This window comes from Gigantopelta aegis, chromosome 1 (genome assembly GCF_016097555.1).
Source record: "Gigantopelta aegis isolate Gae_Host chromosome 1, Gae_host_genome, whole genome shotgun sequence".
Classification (NCBI taxonomy): Eukaryota; Metazoa; Mollusca; class Gastropoda; order Neomphalida; family Peltospiridae; genus Gigantopelta; species Gigantopelta aegis.
In genome coordinates, this window is record NC_054699.1 from 35078246 (window position 1) to 35094008 (window position 15763).

The following is a 15763-nucleotide window of genomic DNA, read 5'->3' on the forward strand; positions in this document are numbered from 1 at the left end:
TTTAGTTTTTGAATTATGGACCATTGCCATAATTCAATTATTTTTTACAAAATGTCATTAATATATGGAGTATGGTGCTTATGAAGATTGTTGAATAAAGTACATTTAGGGACAAATCAAATAATTTTTGTTCAGGTAATACTTTGTTAGACCATTAAATAGATTAGTGGTCTGTGACAATATGCCTTTAACTGTAAAAAGACTACAAATGTAAGCAAACAATTCATATTAGCAGGCCATTTTACTACATTAGGAATTAAAAAGAAATGTTTCTTTGGTACGTACCACGACGTTGCCGCTCTACCAACTTCATTTCTCATCCGCATACCTGTCAACTCTCACGCATTTGGCGTGAGTCTCACACATTTGTAAGAAACATAACGCTCTCATGCAACGTTACTAGGCCTATAATCTCACGCCTTGTCTAAAAATAAAAATATTTTATAATCGTGGTTTATATTTGAGAGCTGAATAGAATTACATGCTGATTATGCAAGGTCTCTGAATTCGTTACCTATTAATAATAATACAGCATATTGAACATACCCTTGGTTCAATACCAACAATCACTCGCGGGTGCTACCGATGACCGACGTGGATAGTTTAACATTAACCGCATTAAATTAGCAAAATTCGATTAAAGAATTCCATTTTGGACTTAAACAAACAACAACAAAAACCTTTGCCCTGGACCTGACCAGAGACTTCTAATTTTCTCACGCCTAAGAACTGACACAGGTTGACAGCTCTGCATCTGATTTTCTTGAAATGTCACACATAGAGAAATTATGGTAATATCTCGAATGACTGCACATCTCACCTCTCTGCGTCAAAGGTCACTGTAATTTTTGCTAAAAATTGAAATTACGACGCAACCGTTCTATCGGCTGTATCTCTAATCCGATTTTCACAAAACATCACATTATATCCCAATTATTATTTTATTTTCCACAGCATTATATTTATTACTGACATTAAACATAACTTAACCCACGATTAATTTTGCCATTGTTGGATAATTAACTAAGAGGTCATTTAGCATGTTAAGAGTAATCATGTGTTTTTAAAGGCCGTGGTATGTGCTATGCTGTCTGTGGGGTGGTGCATATAAAAGATCCCTTGCTGCTAATGGTAAAATGTTGCTGGTTTCCTCACTAAGACTATATGCCATAATTACCAAATGTTTGACATCCAATAGCCGATGATTAATAAATCAATGTGTTGTTAAACAAAACAAACTTTTAATTTTGTAACTTTAAAACGGAGCGTAGTGAGACGGTGGTGGAAATAAACCAAGGGAAGACATTTCCTGAAAAACAAACACATTTATCGAGACATTGCAAATGGCCGACGCCCCTGTTTATTGAAGTTTTTAATGTTTATGATTTGTTTCCTGCCACATTTGTGTTTTAAATGGTTGGTACTAGTATATTTTGGAAAGAGTTCGACCCGTACTCCTCTATATCAAAGGCTTTAAAGATTAACCCAATACCTAAAACTACCCCAGTGTTCAGTGTTCTCGCTGGGTGAAAATTAAAGGAGGGCGGCCGCTCGGCACCACACCCTTCAAAAATCCCCACAAAAAAACACACCAATAAACGAAAAGCAAAAAATAAAAAAGTGGAGGGGGGGTGGGGGGGAGTAGTTTGGTTACCATATTGTTGTGTGTTGGTAGACTTTGACTTTGAGAAAAGACATACTCCTTATTTTGCCTACAAAAAAGTGCAAAGGGGTTTATAAAAAGACTCGTCTTTTAAATGAACCGAAGATGATATCGGTCTGACATTCACGGGGAGTTCCGGTTTTGCTGGACCGATCAAAGTTTTAATATTATTTTTAATAAAGATTTCAAGATATACGAAAAACAATAAAGATGTTTGTAAAGTGATCTCCTAATGTCAGATACATTTTTGTTATTTCCATCTTCATCGAATGAATCAATCGCTATGATAAAATATTATCGCCAGCTGATAAAAAGTAGTTTCATTTTTGTAAAGACGGTGTATATATTATTTGGCACTCAAGATAAATGATTTTAATGATAAACACTACCACTTCCGTTGTTTTTATAAGCGTTCATATCCCCCCAAAATGAAAAGTTTACAATATTTTATAAAGAACTGCTGAATAAACAGAATGACAGAAAGTAAAAATCATCAGTTACAACCAATTATATCTGCAACTGAGGACAAAATATCAAACGATAGTTAGTGGAAACAAAAGACAGAATGACCGTTCTGATCACGTGACAACTTTGGCGCCAAATAAGAGAGGATTTTTTTAATCGGAGATTGCCGAATCTGCAAAAAAATAAAATGTTTTCATTGCTCACATAAATGATAAAATATAACTTTTATTGTGTCTATCAAACATACAAATGGATACAGATATTGGACAAAATAGAGGCTGTTAAATTACGTTGTACGGTAACTGTCGTAAATGTCTCGTCAATTGCTTTTTCGTACACAATGCGGCTTGTTTCCTTTGATGTCCAGTGTGCAGACTGATCGTTGTTTTTTGTTTGGAAAAAAGTGTGCATTTGGAAATAGCGGAGATAGGTACTGGAAAATAAAGAGGGGCGCTCAAAAATAAAGGAGGGCGGGGAACGTAAAAGGAGGGCGGCAAAATGGAATAGCGGGGCGGGGCGCCCCGCTTAAATGGAGCAGCGAGAACACTGTACCCTAACCACTGAAAGTGGGGTACGGGTCGAACTCATGCATGATGCCTATATTTAAAAAAAAAAACTGTTGAGGATTAGGTTTGAGCAATTTTATTACTGAAAGGTTTAGGTCGACGACAGTGTGGACTGCTCTATAGTCCGAAGGTTCAATTATCAATAGTCCAAAAGTTCAGTAGTCCAAAGGTTCATTGATCCGAAACACTGTACTTCATTTATTGAAATCCAACAGTTAAACTTAAAGCTGCTATGTCCGGTTTCAAATAAACTACACTTTTACATCTTGCCAATTGAATAGTAGTTTTTTTTTTACGATATCCGTTGATAGCGAAGACGGACGAGTGTAATAAAGGTGCAGTGTAGGGTCTGCTATGTTGCATCAGTATTCGACATTATAACATGGAAACCGGATATAGGAGCTTTAACTGTTGCATTTCAGTAAAGTTAGTTTAATTAAATACCGGCATTTGCCATTTCCGTTTTGTTAATTCATGTATTATTAGTGTTTTCCCTAACTTGTTTTAGCATGGTGCGGCACCATGCCTCAATAGTCTAGTGCCATCATGCCTTAATCAGCACCATGCTGCCCTGAGATTAAAGAAGCCTTTTTTAGTAATTAATTATAAAATTGCCTTTATAAAACACCAAAAAAGGTATTATTAATTAATAAAATATGTTTTTTATATCTTTTGCCATTCATTTATTAAAGCAAACATAAATTACATTAATGTTTATTTCAATTAATTTTTGTCTATTTTTAATGAAATACAAGTGCCCCGAAAATGGTGAAAATGCCCCAAAAGTGTTTGGTCTACCATGCCTTGCCAAATTTCTAGGGAAATCACTAATTATACTACTGGCCTATCCAGGTGTGGCTTATGTTTTCAAATATCCATTCTTGAAAGAGGCATTCTTTTTGTTATATTATTTATATATATATATATAGATTAATAGCATTATCACCAAGAATGTTCTTGGATAAACAGAGAATACTACATGAATGATCATTACAAAACGTTTTTGCTTCCGAGTTACTTCAAACCGTACCCAAGGAGCCAACGTCAGTGTTGCCTGAGGAAGGGGAAGGGGGACTATGCTCTCTCCAAGCCACACCCTTCTTTGTTTTTCAAACCACATTATTTATGTTTGTCGCCCTGTTAACAAGGGGAGTGGTACAGCGCTCTCTTGATGCACGACCGATCTTTGTCGATGGGCTATTTTTCATTCCAGCCAGTGCTCCACTACTGGTATAACAGAGGCCGTGGATGGTGCATATAAAAACTGCTTTGCTGTTGATCAAAAAGAGTAACCCATGAAGTAGCAGCATCAGCTTTCCTGTCTCAGTATCTGTGTGTCTGACACCATGTAATCGTAAATAAAATGTGTTGAGTGAGTCGTTATATAAAACATTACCTTCCTTCCCTATTAAGAATCAAAAAGAACATCACTGTAGCCCTATTCTGGATGACACTATTTTTTATATACCGGTCGTGAGATCGCTGTTACGCTAATTGAATATTTTGTATTATTATGTTTGAGGTGTCTGATAGATTATGTAACCTTTTGTTAGTATTAGAAGGTAGAAAATGGTTTAACCAAAAATTTTGTCGCTTGCAAATTGTATTAGCCTTTTTTTTCTCAAATTAGCCAATGGCTAATTTAGTTACCGACAGCTTGAGCTTGAACTTTTTTAACATGCCCTAAGGTTTCAGACATCTCCATCCCAGGTCCTGTCTTTGGATAGCCAGGGACTTGACTCGGGACAGAAAGTTAAAAGGAGAATTTGGAATATTACTTCAAAAAATGCTACCGACAGCCAGAGCTCTTAATGTGGTTGACCCTCTATGACATTGTGGTCCTCGACCAATATAAAATCCTGGCTACATCAATGGGAACAAACGTGAGGTGAATACAATTTTAAACGAAATGCAAGATAAATGGTATATAACTAACACGAGAGCTGGAGACACGAGTGTAGAATTATTTTTCTTACACATCTTTATCTTTAAAATACAGGTTTAAGAGAAATTATTTTTAAATTGTTTTGTTTAACGACACCACTAGAGCACATTGATTGATTAATTAATTATCGGCTATTGGATGTCAAACATTTCGGAATCGGAGGAAACCCGCTACATTGTTGTTAATGCAGCAAGGGGTCTTTTGTATGTACTTTCTCACAGAGGAAAGCACAGCGTTTGACCAGTTGTGGTGCACTGGTTGGAATAAGAAAAAACACAGTCAGTTGATTGATCCATCGAGATGCTTCAACCATGCGACACAAGGACCTCAGGCGAGCACTCAACAAGAGAAATTAAAGTGACAGACCCTAGTTTTTAAACACTACAATGCAATTTTCACTATTAAAGCCATTTTTGATAATTGAAATTACATTTTATTATTTAGAGTAAAAGCTGTTACATACGGCTATATATACGTAATGCTGATTGCTCCAGCCACGTTTGTTTTGAACTTGTTAAAAATAAGCGTGAGATTTCGATATACATAGCATATACCAAACACAGTAAAAATTTGGCAATCCGTAGGGATGGAAAACGTAGTAATACCAAGTCCGCAATACCTGACCATGTGACTGGGGCTTTAAACACCACAAACTTTAGCTTCTCTCTGTTATAACTGTATCCATATGTGTTGCATGTTTGTAGATTAACTAAACTTAGTATTCATTTATACGGGCTGAAACTAGGGTCTGCGCCTTTAAAATCTATTTTGAACCAAATTACATGTGTATATACGGTGCTCACGTTTACGTAATATACACTGTTGACTTACCAGTATGTCATCTGACAACAGAAATCGACGTGTGTAGCCTTAATCTCAGACACAGGTTGGTTTGGATTGATATTTAAGAAGCCAATCAGATGTCTTTAAATTAATATCCAACATGTATCATATCTTCGTGTGATAACATCTTACGCTGTTGCCTAAAACATTTTATGCAGAGGTATGCTTGATTACTGTAAAGAATTCACATTTGTTTAGTGCATTTGACACGGTGTTCTTTTGCCATTGTTCGTGATTATAGTAAGTCTATAAACCTTCGGACCATTGAACCTTCAGATCATTGAACCTTCGGACTATTGAACCTTTGGACTATTGAACCTTCGGACTATAGAGCTGTAACCACGACAGTCACTTATCTCACCCTTGTTTTGACTTAAGTAATAAGTAAAACATATCCAACTGTAATTTTTTGATATGATATATTTGACAAAAGGTACTTTTTATTTCTTTCATATTTTAAAAATTAAACTTACTATTTTGTCCAGAATTATGAAAAATAAAAACATACCCACATTGTCTGCTTTGTTATAGAATTTTGACAAGGGTCAAGGTTAGTAGACCAGTTTGAAAAGAGTTTGACCCATACCTCTCAATATCAAAGGTTCTAAACACTAACCCTAACTCTATCCCTAAAACTACCCTAACCATTGAAAGGGGGTGGGGTACGGGTCGAACTCATGCCACCAGTTTTTATTTTAAAGTGGCGAAGCATTGTAATAATATAGCTAATTTTGAATTTGAATTACGTCAATATTCCAATGAAATCACTTTGCATCTCCTTACAATAATTATGAACTAAATACATGATGTTTCCGTCTTAAGAATTGCTATTGAATTTTTTTTTTTTGAACATTACTAATGCACCTGAATATGTTTGAAGAAAATCTTTTGATTAAAAAATTGTACCTTTTACGAAATATGAATTTCAATTGAAATTATGGTAAGATATGTTATATTTATTGTGTACAAAGCCAAAACAAGGGTGTGAAGAGTGACTGTTGTCGACTTCAGTACTTGATACTTTCATTCAGTTTGATCTTGATCAAGTTGATGCAAATCGGGACTTCTTGCGCAAATTGAGTGCAACTATTTATATAAATAGAAGCTAGGCTGGCCAAGGCAGCAAAAGACATGCAATTTGTTTAAAGGCATGTATGCTGAATGTTCTATAGACTATGTAGGTCTATAGGATCTAGGGTTTATGATATGGGTATTAGAAAATTTTGCAAAATTATCTCCAAAATGTAAAACCTATAGTATATCTATTTTTCAACATAATATTAATTATTACAATTTATTTTAAAGCAAAATTAAACTAACCACTAGTAGTACACTCATCACAGGAAGACACCTGTTAGCACCTATGTATTTAACCAGAACATTATTGAAAGAGGGTGCTGTCACAGTGTCAGCTTTCTTCCTCTAGTGTGTGTATTAGTGGTTACTATGTGAAATATTTTTCATCGGCGAACTTGAAAATTATCAATGTACAATAAGTTACACATACATGTAAATTTTAACTTGTTTCTTTCTGTTTTTCAGATGTCTCCTGATACCATTTGTTAATTCAGAATAGTTTTTTTGGGGGGTGTTGTTTCTGCTGACTGTGATTCCATCCTGCTTGATGAGTTGCGGAACACTATGACAATGGGAGATAAGTCACTATACGCAAAACTCATTGTTGATGTAGTCATTGGACCCGTCTTGGAGAAGGTATATTGAACATGTGCTTAGAAATAATTGTGTCTGTATTTATAGTCATCTTCACAAACATTTTCTGTAAGCTAGGAATGATATCTGGATTGGGGGCATGGCCTCTAGTGGAAGGAGGGCATAAGCTAGATTTCTATCAGGGGTGGGAATTCTCCTCGGAACCGTGGTTTTCCTCTCATAGAACATTGCGTTTCCTCGCATTTAAATCGTCCTTGACCTCCCTGGACCCCTCTAGATTTCCTCTTTTTTACAGTTCACCAATTTCCATCCCTGTTTTATCTTTATTTATATACATGTACATTTTCATCTTTGAATGGGAGGGCTTTTGACCACCAATGCCCACACCCTGTCCCATTCCTGTGCTGTATAATGGTGTGTGTATGTGTTTAGCTCAATGATTACAGTACCTGTGTGATTGAACTTCCTTGGCTGACATCTTGTTTCCTGGCAAGTGGCCCACGACGTGTACATGTACATCAGAGTTAAAGTCTGTTTTGTTTAACAACACCACTAGAGCACATTGATGTACATGTATTAATCATCAGCTATTGTATGTCAACCATGTGGTAATTTTGATATTATAGTCTTGTACACACACACACACACACACACACATATTATATGTGTGTGTATATATATATATATATATATATATATATATATATATATATATATATATGGGCAAGATCAAGTGGTAATGGAGGGACATTTTACTAAATTAGCTACTTTTACCCATCAAATGTTTGGAGTCGGTATCTGGATCCGAACCCAGTACCTACCAGCCTGTAGTCTGATGGCTTAATCACTGTGCCATCGAGGCCGAAGCGGTAACGGAGGGACAGTTTAGCTACTGTCATGCATAACATTGTTTGTATTGATATAAGTTCCTGTCATATTAGCATATTTTTGGATTGGTATTGTAGCTGATGGGTTCCTTTACACTGTTGCATACAAAATATTTAATGCAACTGTTTAATTGTCCTAAATGGGCTTTTAAAATTGAGTAATGGATGGACATATAAAATGCACGTCATAAAATTAAGTTACTCCATGTTCAAAATTATTTGCTGTACATAATATATATATATATTAACACGATATACATGTATATATGTGTGTGGAGGGTTTAAGCTGTCTCTCTCCAAATCTCCAAGTAAGAATCAAAGTTGAATTTGGTGCATATTTTTCATTACTAATTCGTGATTTGGCAAAATGAATCTTGAATTTGTTGATAGCTTTTCTTAGCAAATTTGCTAAATTTCTAATATTTTTTATGGCTTTCAGCATAAAGCCTGTGTATGTACTTTGAATATTACTATATGGCTGACTGTTTAAGAGTAATAGAGATAAAGTTTGTTTTGTTTAACGACACCATTAGAGAACATTGATTTATGAATCATCAGCTATTTATCATCCCTTGTTACTAATGCTTAATTAACTGTTAATATGTTCCATAATGTTGTAATTATCCCTCCCACTTACAGGTGTACCCTATAATTCGCCCAACCCGATGTTTTTAATATAAAAATGTGCTTGTTTTTCAGCTAGAGAAGAAAGACATCTCGGCAGCACACACTCTGCGAGCTGCGTTTCACAAGGTACTTGTTCTTATTGTAATGAATTTCGCACTCAAATAGGAAACGAAATCATGCCACTTGAAATTTTACCCGGGTCCAGCTACCCCTTTCAGTTGTAGACTTCAATGTAATAAACACTAAATAGGCAGCCTTGACATACCATGTCTAAATACTAGTATCAGACAGACTACATAACAATAGAACAAATTATATATTTATTCAGGGGGGTCAACACAGAAAACAGTTCTCAACATTTCGTAATACAAAGACAGTTGACATTTAAATTTTAATAGTTATTTACAAATAAATCTAAGTTCCCTTTTAATTAACACCTTCCCATCACAACAACCTTCACCAATACTAAATGAGATTGAGATATCCGCTAGCTCTTCTCAAAACACGGAAAAACTATTCCCTATTATAGTCTAACGGCACCCTTTTCGTTAGCTCCATTTTGCTAATTCGGAAAGCGTTTCTTCAACAAGTCAAACCCCGAATCCTACTTCCTATTATAGTCTAACGGCACCCTTTTCGTTAGCTCCGTTTTGCTAATTCGGAAAGCAGATTCCTTGACACGCTGCCCTAGACGGATAAACTCCCAACCCACTCAAAATGTGCTAGCGTCATTGTTGGGAAAGGAATTTCCTTTAGCCAAATACAACCATTTAATTAATTAATCTCTTCCCCACCCATAATAATATTTAAATACGTTCTAATGATTTGGAAGCAAGCACAAATTCAATAAAAAAAACATCCTACCAAACAAAACACAACTTACTTGTTTGAAACCCAAAAACCAAGTGAAACATAATGCCTCGGCCCGATCTGCACAGACTTTCATACCCTTAAACCCGATTGGTCAGATAATAACGAAGCCCATAACCTACCGACAACCCCCGAGTAATTTTCCACCACAATATAAATTAGACTGGTCTCATACCATACTTTATAACATGCACAACGTAACGTTCCTGGCATTCCCTTATTAGTACGGTTAATATTAGAGATTAATATAATTAGTAAGAAGAATAATAATAAGAAGAACCAAATAAAAATAATAACCAAGGAAATATGAAATGATAGATCGACAGAAAACCAGGAACGCTACATATTCCCCTCTACATCCTAAGCTATGTCCTCATAGCTCAAAATTTACTCCATCAGAATTAATGGCACCGTGAGCTTCATATTTCCGAACAAATGCTAGCTTCCAATAATTAGAACTTAACTATTAATTATATATAATAACCTTCCCTAAATCAAGCCCCCTTAAAAATAATATAACCGTACATAGAAACACACATGTTCACAAAAACCAAAAATAACAATACATTGACTTGATTTTGGGCTAAAAAAAAACAAAAACATTTTAAAATAATGAGAAACCGTTCCGTACATTATATAATTTATAATAACCTACCTTAATAAACATAAATTGACTTGTTCCAATTACCATTCAAAAATAACCTCTTCCAAAATTCCAATGTAATATCCATAATGACAATAGCTCAAGTTCCTTACTATATATGCACACGTACCTAATACCCCCTTAACTGTATATTAGAGTTCAGAATATCTAAATTGCGCAATGTGCTCCCCGAATAAATAATAAATATAAAAAAAAAAAAAAAAAATCACAATAAAAATCCTACTCTACAGTTAAAACACAAACAGTCTATCACACGCTGTATTCAACAATAGAGTAGCACCTCAGTTTAACATTTACTTTGTGGATCAATATCAACACAGGCAGAAATTTATAAATTAATGAAGAAAAACAAAATCCAAATCTACTTTTAAAGTACCAACAGTCTATCACACGCGGCACCCAACAGCAGAGTAGCATTTCAACGTACAATTTTTTTTCCTTTTTCCACATTACAACATTCTGAATTCTTTAACAACCACCCACTTCAATTCATGGTAATATTTCTTCATGCCTTTTATCCCCAGATGGACCCCTCCTGAAAACAATTTCCTAGCCTGAAGTTTTTTTCTATTGACATACGTCACCCTACCCCCCGGATACCTTTTTGCTAACTCCAAATTCAAACATGCTCGTCTGGCCGAGTATTCAGCCAGAGTCACATGCCTGAACTGCAGCCGAGGAAAGATCCTTAAAACCACAAATTTCCTCACCCCCCCCCCCCCCCCCCCCCCCAATCTTCTAAATCCACTATCACCTTCTTTAACTTTTCCAAGAAATCCCCCAGACTATACCCCACCCTATCCAGATCATTGCCACCCACCTGAAAAATTACCAACTTGGGTTTAAACCCCTGACGTTTCATTCGCCCCACTAATTCCTCTAAACTATCTACATTGACCCCACCATGTCCATAGTTTCGCACAGTAACCCCTTGCAACCCAAGATTTCTGCCCCCCGATGACGTCCGTGCGAAACGAGCCAGCCTAGATATAAATGAATGCCCCATAATAACAACATTCCCCGAAACTTGAGCCATTTTGGTTTCTTTTCAGTTTTGTTCTTCCTACAAAGGGAAGAAAAGAAATTTGTAATAGCATTTCACTAACATTCTCTATGCTTCATGTAACAGGAAACATAACAAAATAAAATACATCTTAAACTATTCTCAACTACATATATGGTTCAATTTCTAAATTCTACAATTCATTTACCAATATATAATTCAAGAACATGACTATGCAATAGTCATTCCTTTCTGTAACCACAGTTCTTATAACCAACACAAATAACAATTCATGACCATAAACTGGTCATATATTTTCCTAATCAGTCCACATGAATTACACAATAGTTCATGACTAATTTAGTATATTTTCCTAACCATAGTCTATATAAATTGCACAATAGTTCATGACTAATTTAGTCATATTTTCCTAACCACAGTCCATATAAATTGCACGATAATTTATGACTAATTTAGTCATATTTTCCTAAACACAGTCCATATAAATTGCAGAATAGTTCATGAAGATGAAGAAACAGTCACTCATGACTTGTGTCATGAATTTCCACAAGCAAATCTCACAAGTGCAGGAACACAGTTTATAATTACAGCTTGACACTTCGCGACTAATATTACAACAGAAGGAACACAGTCCATGTAGACCAGAAGCACATCAATACATGACACCTGCTTCCAGGAACGACATTTAGGTGTCAACAGTTTATGGCACAAAGTATTCGGTATTCAGAGAAGCATGAATCCGATCTCAAAAAAGCATTTCCACGATAACAATTTGTAAAGTCACAACCCGATTACCAGGCATAAGTTCAGTTTATAGCACCATAAATGTAATGAAAATAGTTCCAGGTGCATCGCATTATTTATACAATAAACAATCCACACACACATTGTATGGTGCATTATCCATCTCACAAATAGAATAAGAAATATATACACAATTCACAATTAGGTCAAATCATATTCCCCAGACCTCATCCACTCTGGACATTTACATTTTCTTTTTCTGTCAGATTCCCTAATGGAGTAATTTAACTCGGTGGCCCTTGGTGCTACGGCTCCATAAAATATTTGATCTACAATATCGTCCGAAACAAATTGAATTTCTGAACCGTTAGGTTCATTAACAATATCAGGTGTAACAGTTTCCTCTGGTACCGGAATATTGAACTCATCGTCTATGTCCTCTATCTCACTTTCAAAATAGGGCTTTATTCCTGGAATAATTTACTTTTAAAATTTGCACCTTGATCGGAATGCAATTATTTGGGCATACCAAACCTAGAAAAGAATTTATATACCAGTACTTGCGCAACGGTCTTAGCTTCCTGATTAGGAATAGGATACGCCTCGATCCATTTCGTAAAGTAATCCCCAACCACAACTATGTATTTATTGTCAGGTGTAACAGTTTCCTCCGGTACCGGAATATTGAACTCATTGTCTATGTCCTCTATCTCACTTTCAAAATAGGGCTTTAACCTATCAAAATGTACAACTTGTTTAATTCTACTTCCAGGCCTCGAAATGACAATTCACTGCCGACAATCGGTTTAGTACTTGAAAAGGACCAGTCCAGAATTTCTGGATTTTTGGAGATAACCCTTTCTTTCTATTTGGAGTAAATAACCAAACTTTAGCACCTATTTCAAATTCTTGTCCACTAATCTTTCGATCATAATGAACTTTCTGCCTTTCTTGATTTGTTTTAGTATGCTGACGAGCCAACTCAAAAACATCACTAAGTTTCTCCTCTAATTTATCAACATAATCCACAGGATTATTAATTTTCTTTTGCAAATTTTCTGTCAAAAGAGTCAAAGGTACTTGAATTTCATTTTATTTGGAGTGAAGCCAGTGGTCTCATGAATACTAGTTCTATAGGCCATAGTTATCAAAGGCAAATGCAAATCCCAATCCGATTGATCAGTTTGTACATACGCACTTAGCATTTGGATTAAAGTTCTGTTAAAGTGTTCTATCATTCCATCTGATTGTGGATGATATGGAGTAGTGCGTTTTTTTTTAATTTCCAACATTCTGCACATTTCCTGGAATAATTTACTTTCAAAATTTGCACCTTAATCGGAATGCAATTCTTTGGGCATACCAAACCTAGAAAAGAATTTATATACCAGTACTTGCGCAACAGTCTTACCTTCCTGATTAGGAATAGGATACGCCTCGATCCATTTCGTAAAGTAATCCCCAACCACAACTATGTATTTATTGTCCCGCTGGGTTTGTGGGAATGGACCAATAATATCCAAAGCAACCCTCTCCATAGGCTCTCCTACTGGCATGGAAATTAAAGGTGCTCTTCTATGAGGTATAGGACGCTTTCTAGCTTCACACGGTTTGCATGTACGAATCTAACGGGTAACATGTTTTCTTAAACCCACCCAGAAATAACGCTGTTTAATTTTTAGAGTGGTTTTATGAACACCTAAATGATCCCCAATTGGTGAGTTATGGGCTAGTCGGAAGACCTCTTGTACAAAACACTCTGGCATAACTATTAGCTTAAGATCTTCCCCCGTCTTCTCGCAAAACCAATTTCCAAAAAGGATTCCTTCCACCATTTCTAGTTGTTCCCACTGAACCCAATAGGTTTTTTCTTTCCAACCGAGAGTTTTCACTACCTCATAGTTCGGTTTACTGCCATTGGGTTTGCAATAGCCCAATTATAAACCCCAATGTTTTATATTGAAGTTGAGCTTCTTGAATTTCCTGCTTTGTCCAACATAAATTACTAAATACTAAACTTGAGCAATTTAAAGTTATCCTACTCATTGCATCAGCATTAGTGTGCTTGGCTCCAGATCGGTGTTCAATTTGAAACTGAAAACTATTCAAGTACTCTATCCACCTAGCTACTTGTCCTTCTGGACTTTAAGTAGTTAGCCATTTTAAGGAAGCATGATCTGTACGCAGTAAAAATTCCCTACCATACAAATAATGTTTGAAATGCTTAATAGCTTTAATCACAGCCAATAGTTCTTTGCGGGTTACACTATAATTTTTCTCTGGCTCTGAATGAGTAGTACTGAAATAAGCCAAGACTTTCTCTTTTCCATCTTGTACCTGTGATAACACCGCCCCTGAGCTATATTCACTCCAGTCTGTGTCCAATATGAAGGATTTAGACAAATCTGGATATGCAAGTATAGGAGCTTGTTGTAAAGCCAACTTTAGTGTATCAAAAGCTTCTTGTCTTTCAGAACTCCATTTAAATTTAACATTTTTCCTGGTAAGCTCAAAAAGAGGACTAGCTATATTCGAGAAGTTTTTTATGAACTTCCGATAATATGAGCATAACCCAATGAAACTTCTGACATCGGAAACACTTTTTGGAATTAGCCACTCCTTAATTTTTCTTATCTTCTCAGGATCTGATTTTACTCCTCCTTTTCCAACAACAAATCCCAAATAAAGAACTTCAGTTCTAAATAAAAGGCATTTTTGCAGCTTCAACTTTAATCCCGCCCCTTTTAAACAATTCAGCACTTGTTGCAGTATTACTAAATGTTGTTCAAAAGTGGAAGAGTAAACAATGACATCATCAAGATAAATTAGACACACTTTCCAGTGTAACCCTGCTAGTACCCTTTCCATTAACCGTTCAAAAGAGCTGGGAGCGTTACAGAGCTCAAATGGAAGTACATTGAACTGATAAAGTCCAGTCCCCGTGGTAAAAGCAGTTTTCTCCTTAGCTCTATCCGTAAGTCCCATTTGCCAGTAACCCGAGGCTAAATCAAGTGTCGATAAGTATTTGGAACCAGCTAACATGTCATGGCTATCGTCTATTCGTGGTAAAGAATATGCATCTTTTCTGGTCACTTTATTTAACTTTCTATAGTCAATGCAAAATCGCATGGTTCCATCTTTCTTTTCAACTAGCACAATGGGAGAAGCCCACGGACTTTCGGAATTCTCTATAATACCCTCTTTCAGCATATCCTCAATTTGCCTATCCACTTCCTTTTTCTTGACCGGCGGAGTTCGATAAGGCCTTTGTTTAATAGGACAAGCACCCTCTGTATTTATATCATGAAGAGCTCTATTACATCTGCCCAGCTTTTTATCTGATTTCATAAAAACATCCTGATTCACCAAGAAAAATTCCCTGATTTCATCTCTTCTATCTGCAGGAACATTATCCTGAGTATCTTTAATTAACATCTCCAATAACCCATCCATATGATCATCCTTATTCTTTTCTCCATCTTTAATATCATCTAGCTCCTTGACACAGGATCTAATAGGATGCATCAAACCTATCTGAGTTCCCTTCTCAATAACTTCCGCCTCCCCAGAGGTATTTTATACTCTAACAGGAACATGCCTATGGACATCACAGGTTACTAAGGTTCTGGCCAACAGTAAAGATCCCACAGCCTTAGTAGAATCTGTAACGGGTTCTATAATTCCTTCAGCATAAGGCATTCCCCTCTTATGTACCAACCCCTCAACCAATATCTCAGCATTGGGTGGAACAGTGAACGTCTGAGAGGCTACAACTCTACAACATTTATAAGACC

General features: G+C 36.0%; 1 protein-coding gene across 1 annotated transcript in view; it reads left to right on the forward strand.

The window, feature by feature from the left end:
* Positions 1 to 1294: 1294 nt before the first annotated feature.
* Positions 1295 to 15763, forward strand: part of LOC121374229 (programmed cell death protein 10-like) — a 37821-nt gene continuing 23352 nt past the window's right edge. Inside the window, exons 1-3 of the mRNA XM_041501230.1 lie at positions 1295 to 1416; positions 7025 to 7195; positions 8740 to 8793. Coding sequence (XP_041357164.1) covers positions 7124 to 7195; positions 8740 to 8793 — 126 coding nt within the window. The 5' untranslated portion in view covers positions 1295 to 1416; positions 7025 to 7123. The remainder of the gene's footprint in view (positions 1417 to 7024; positions 7196 to 8739; positions 8794 to 15763) is intronic.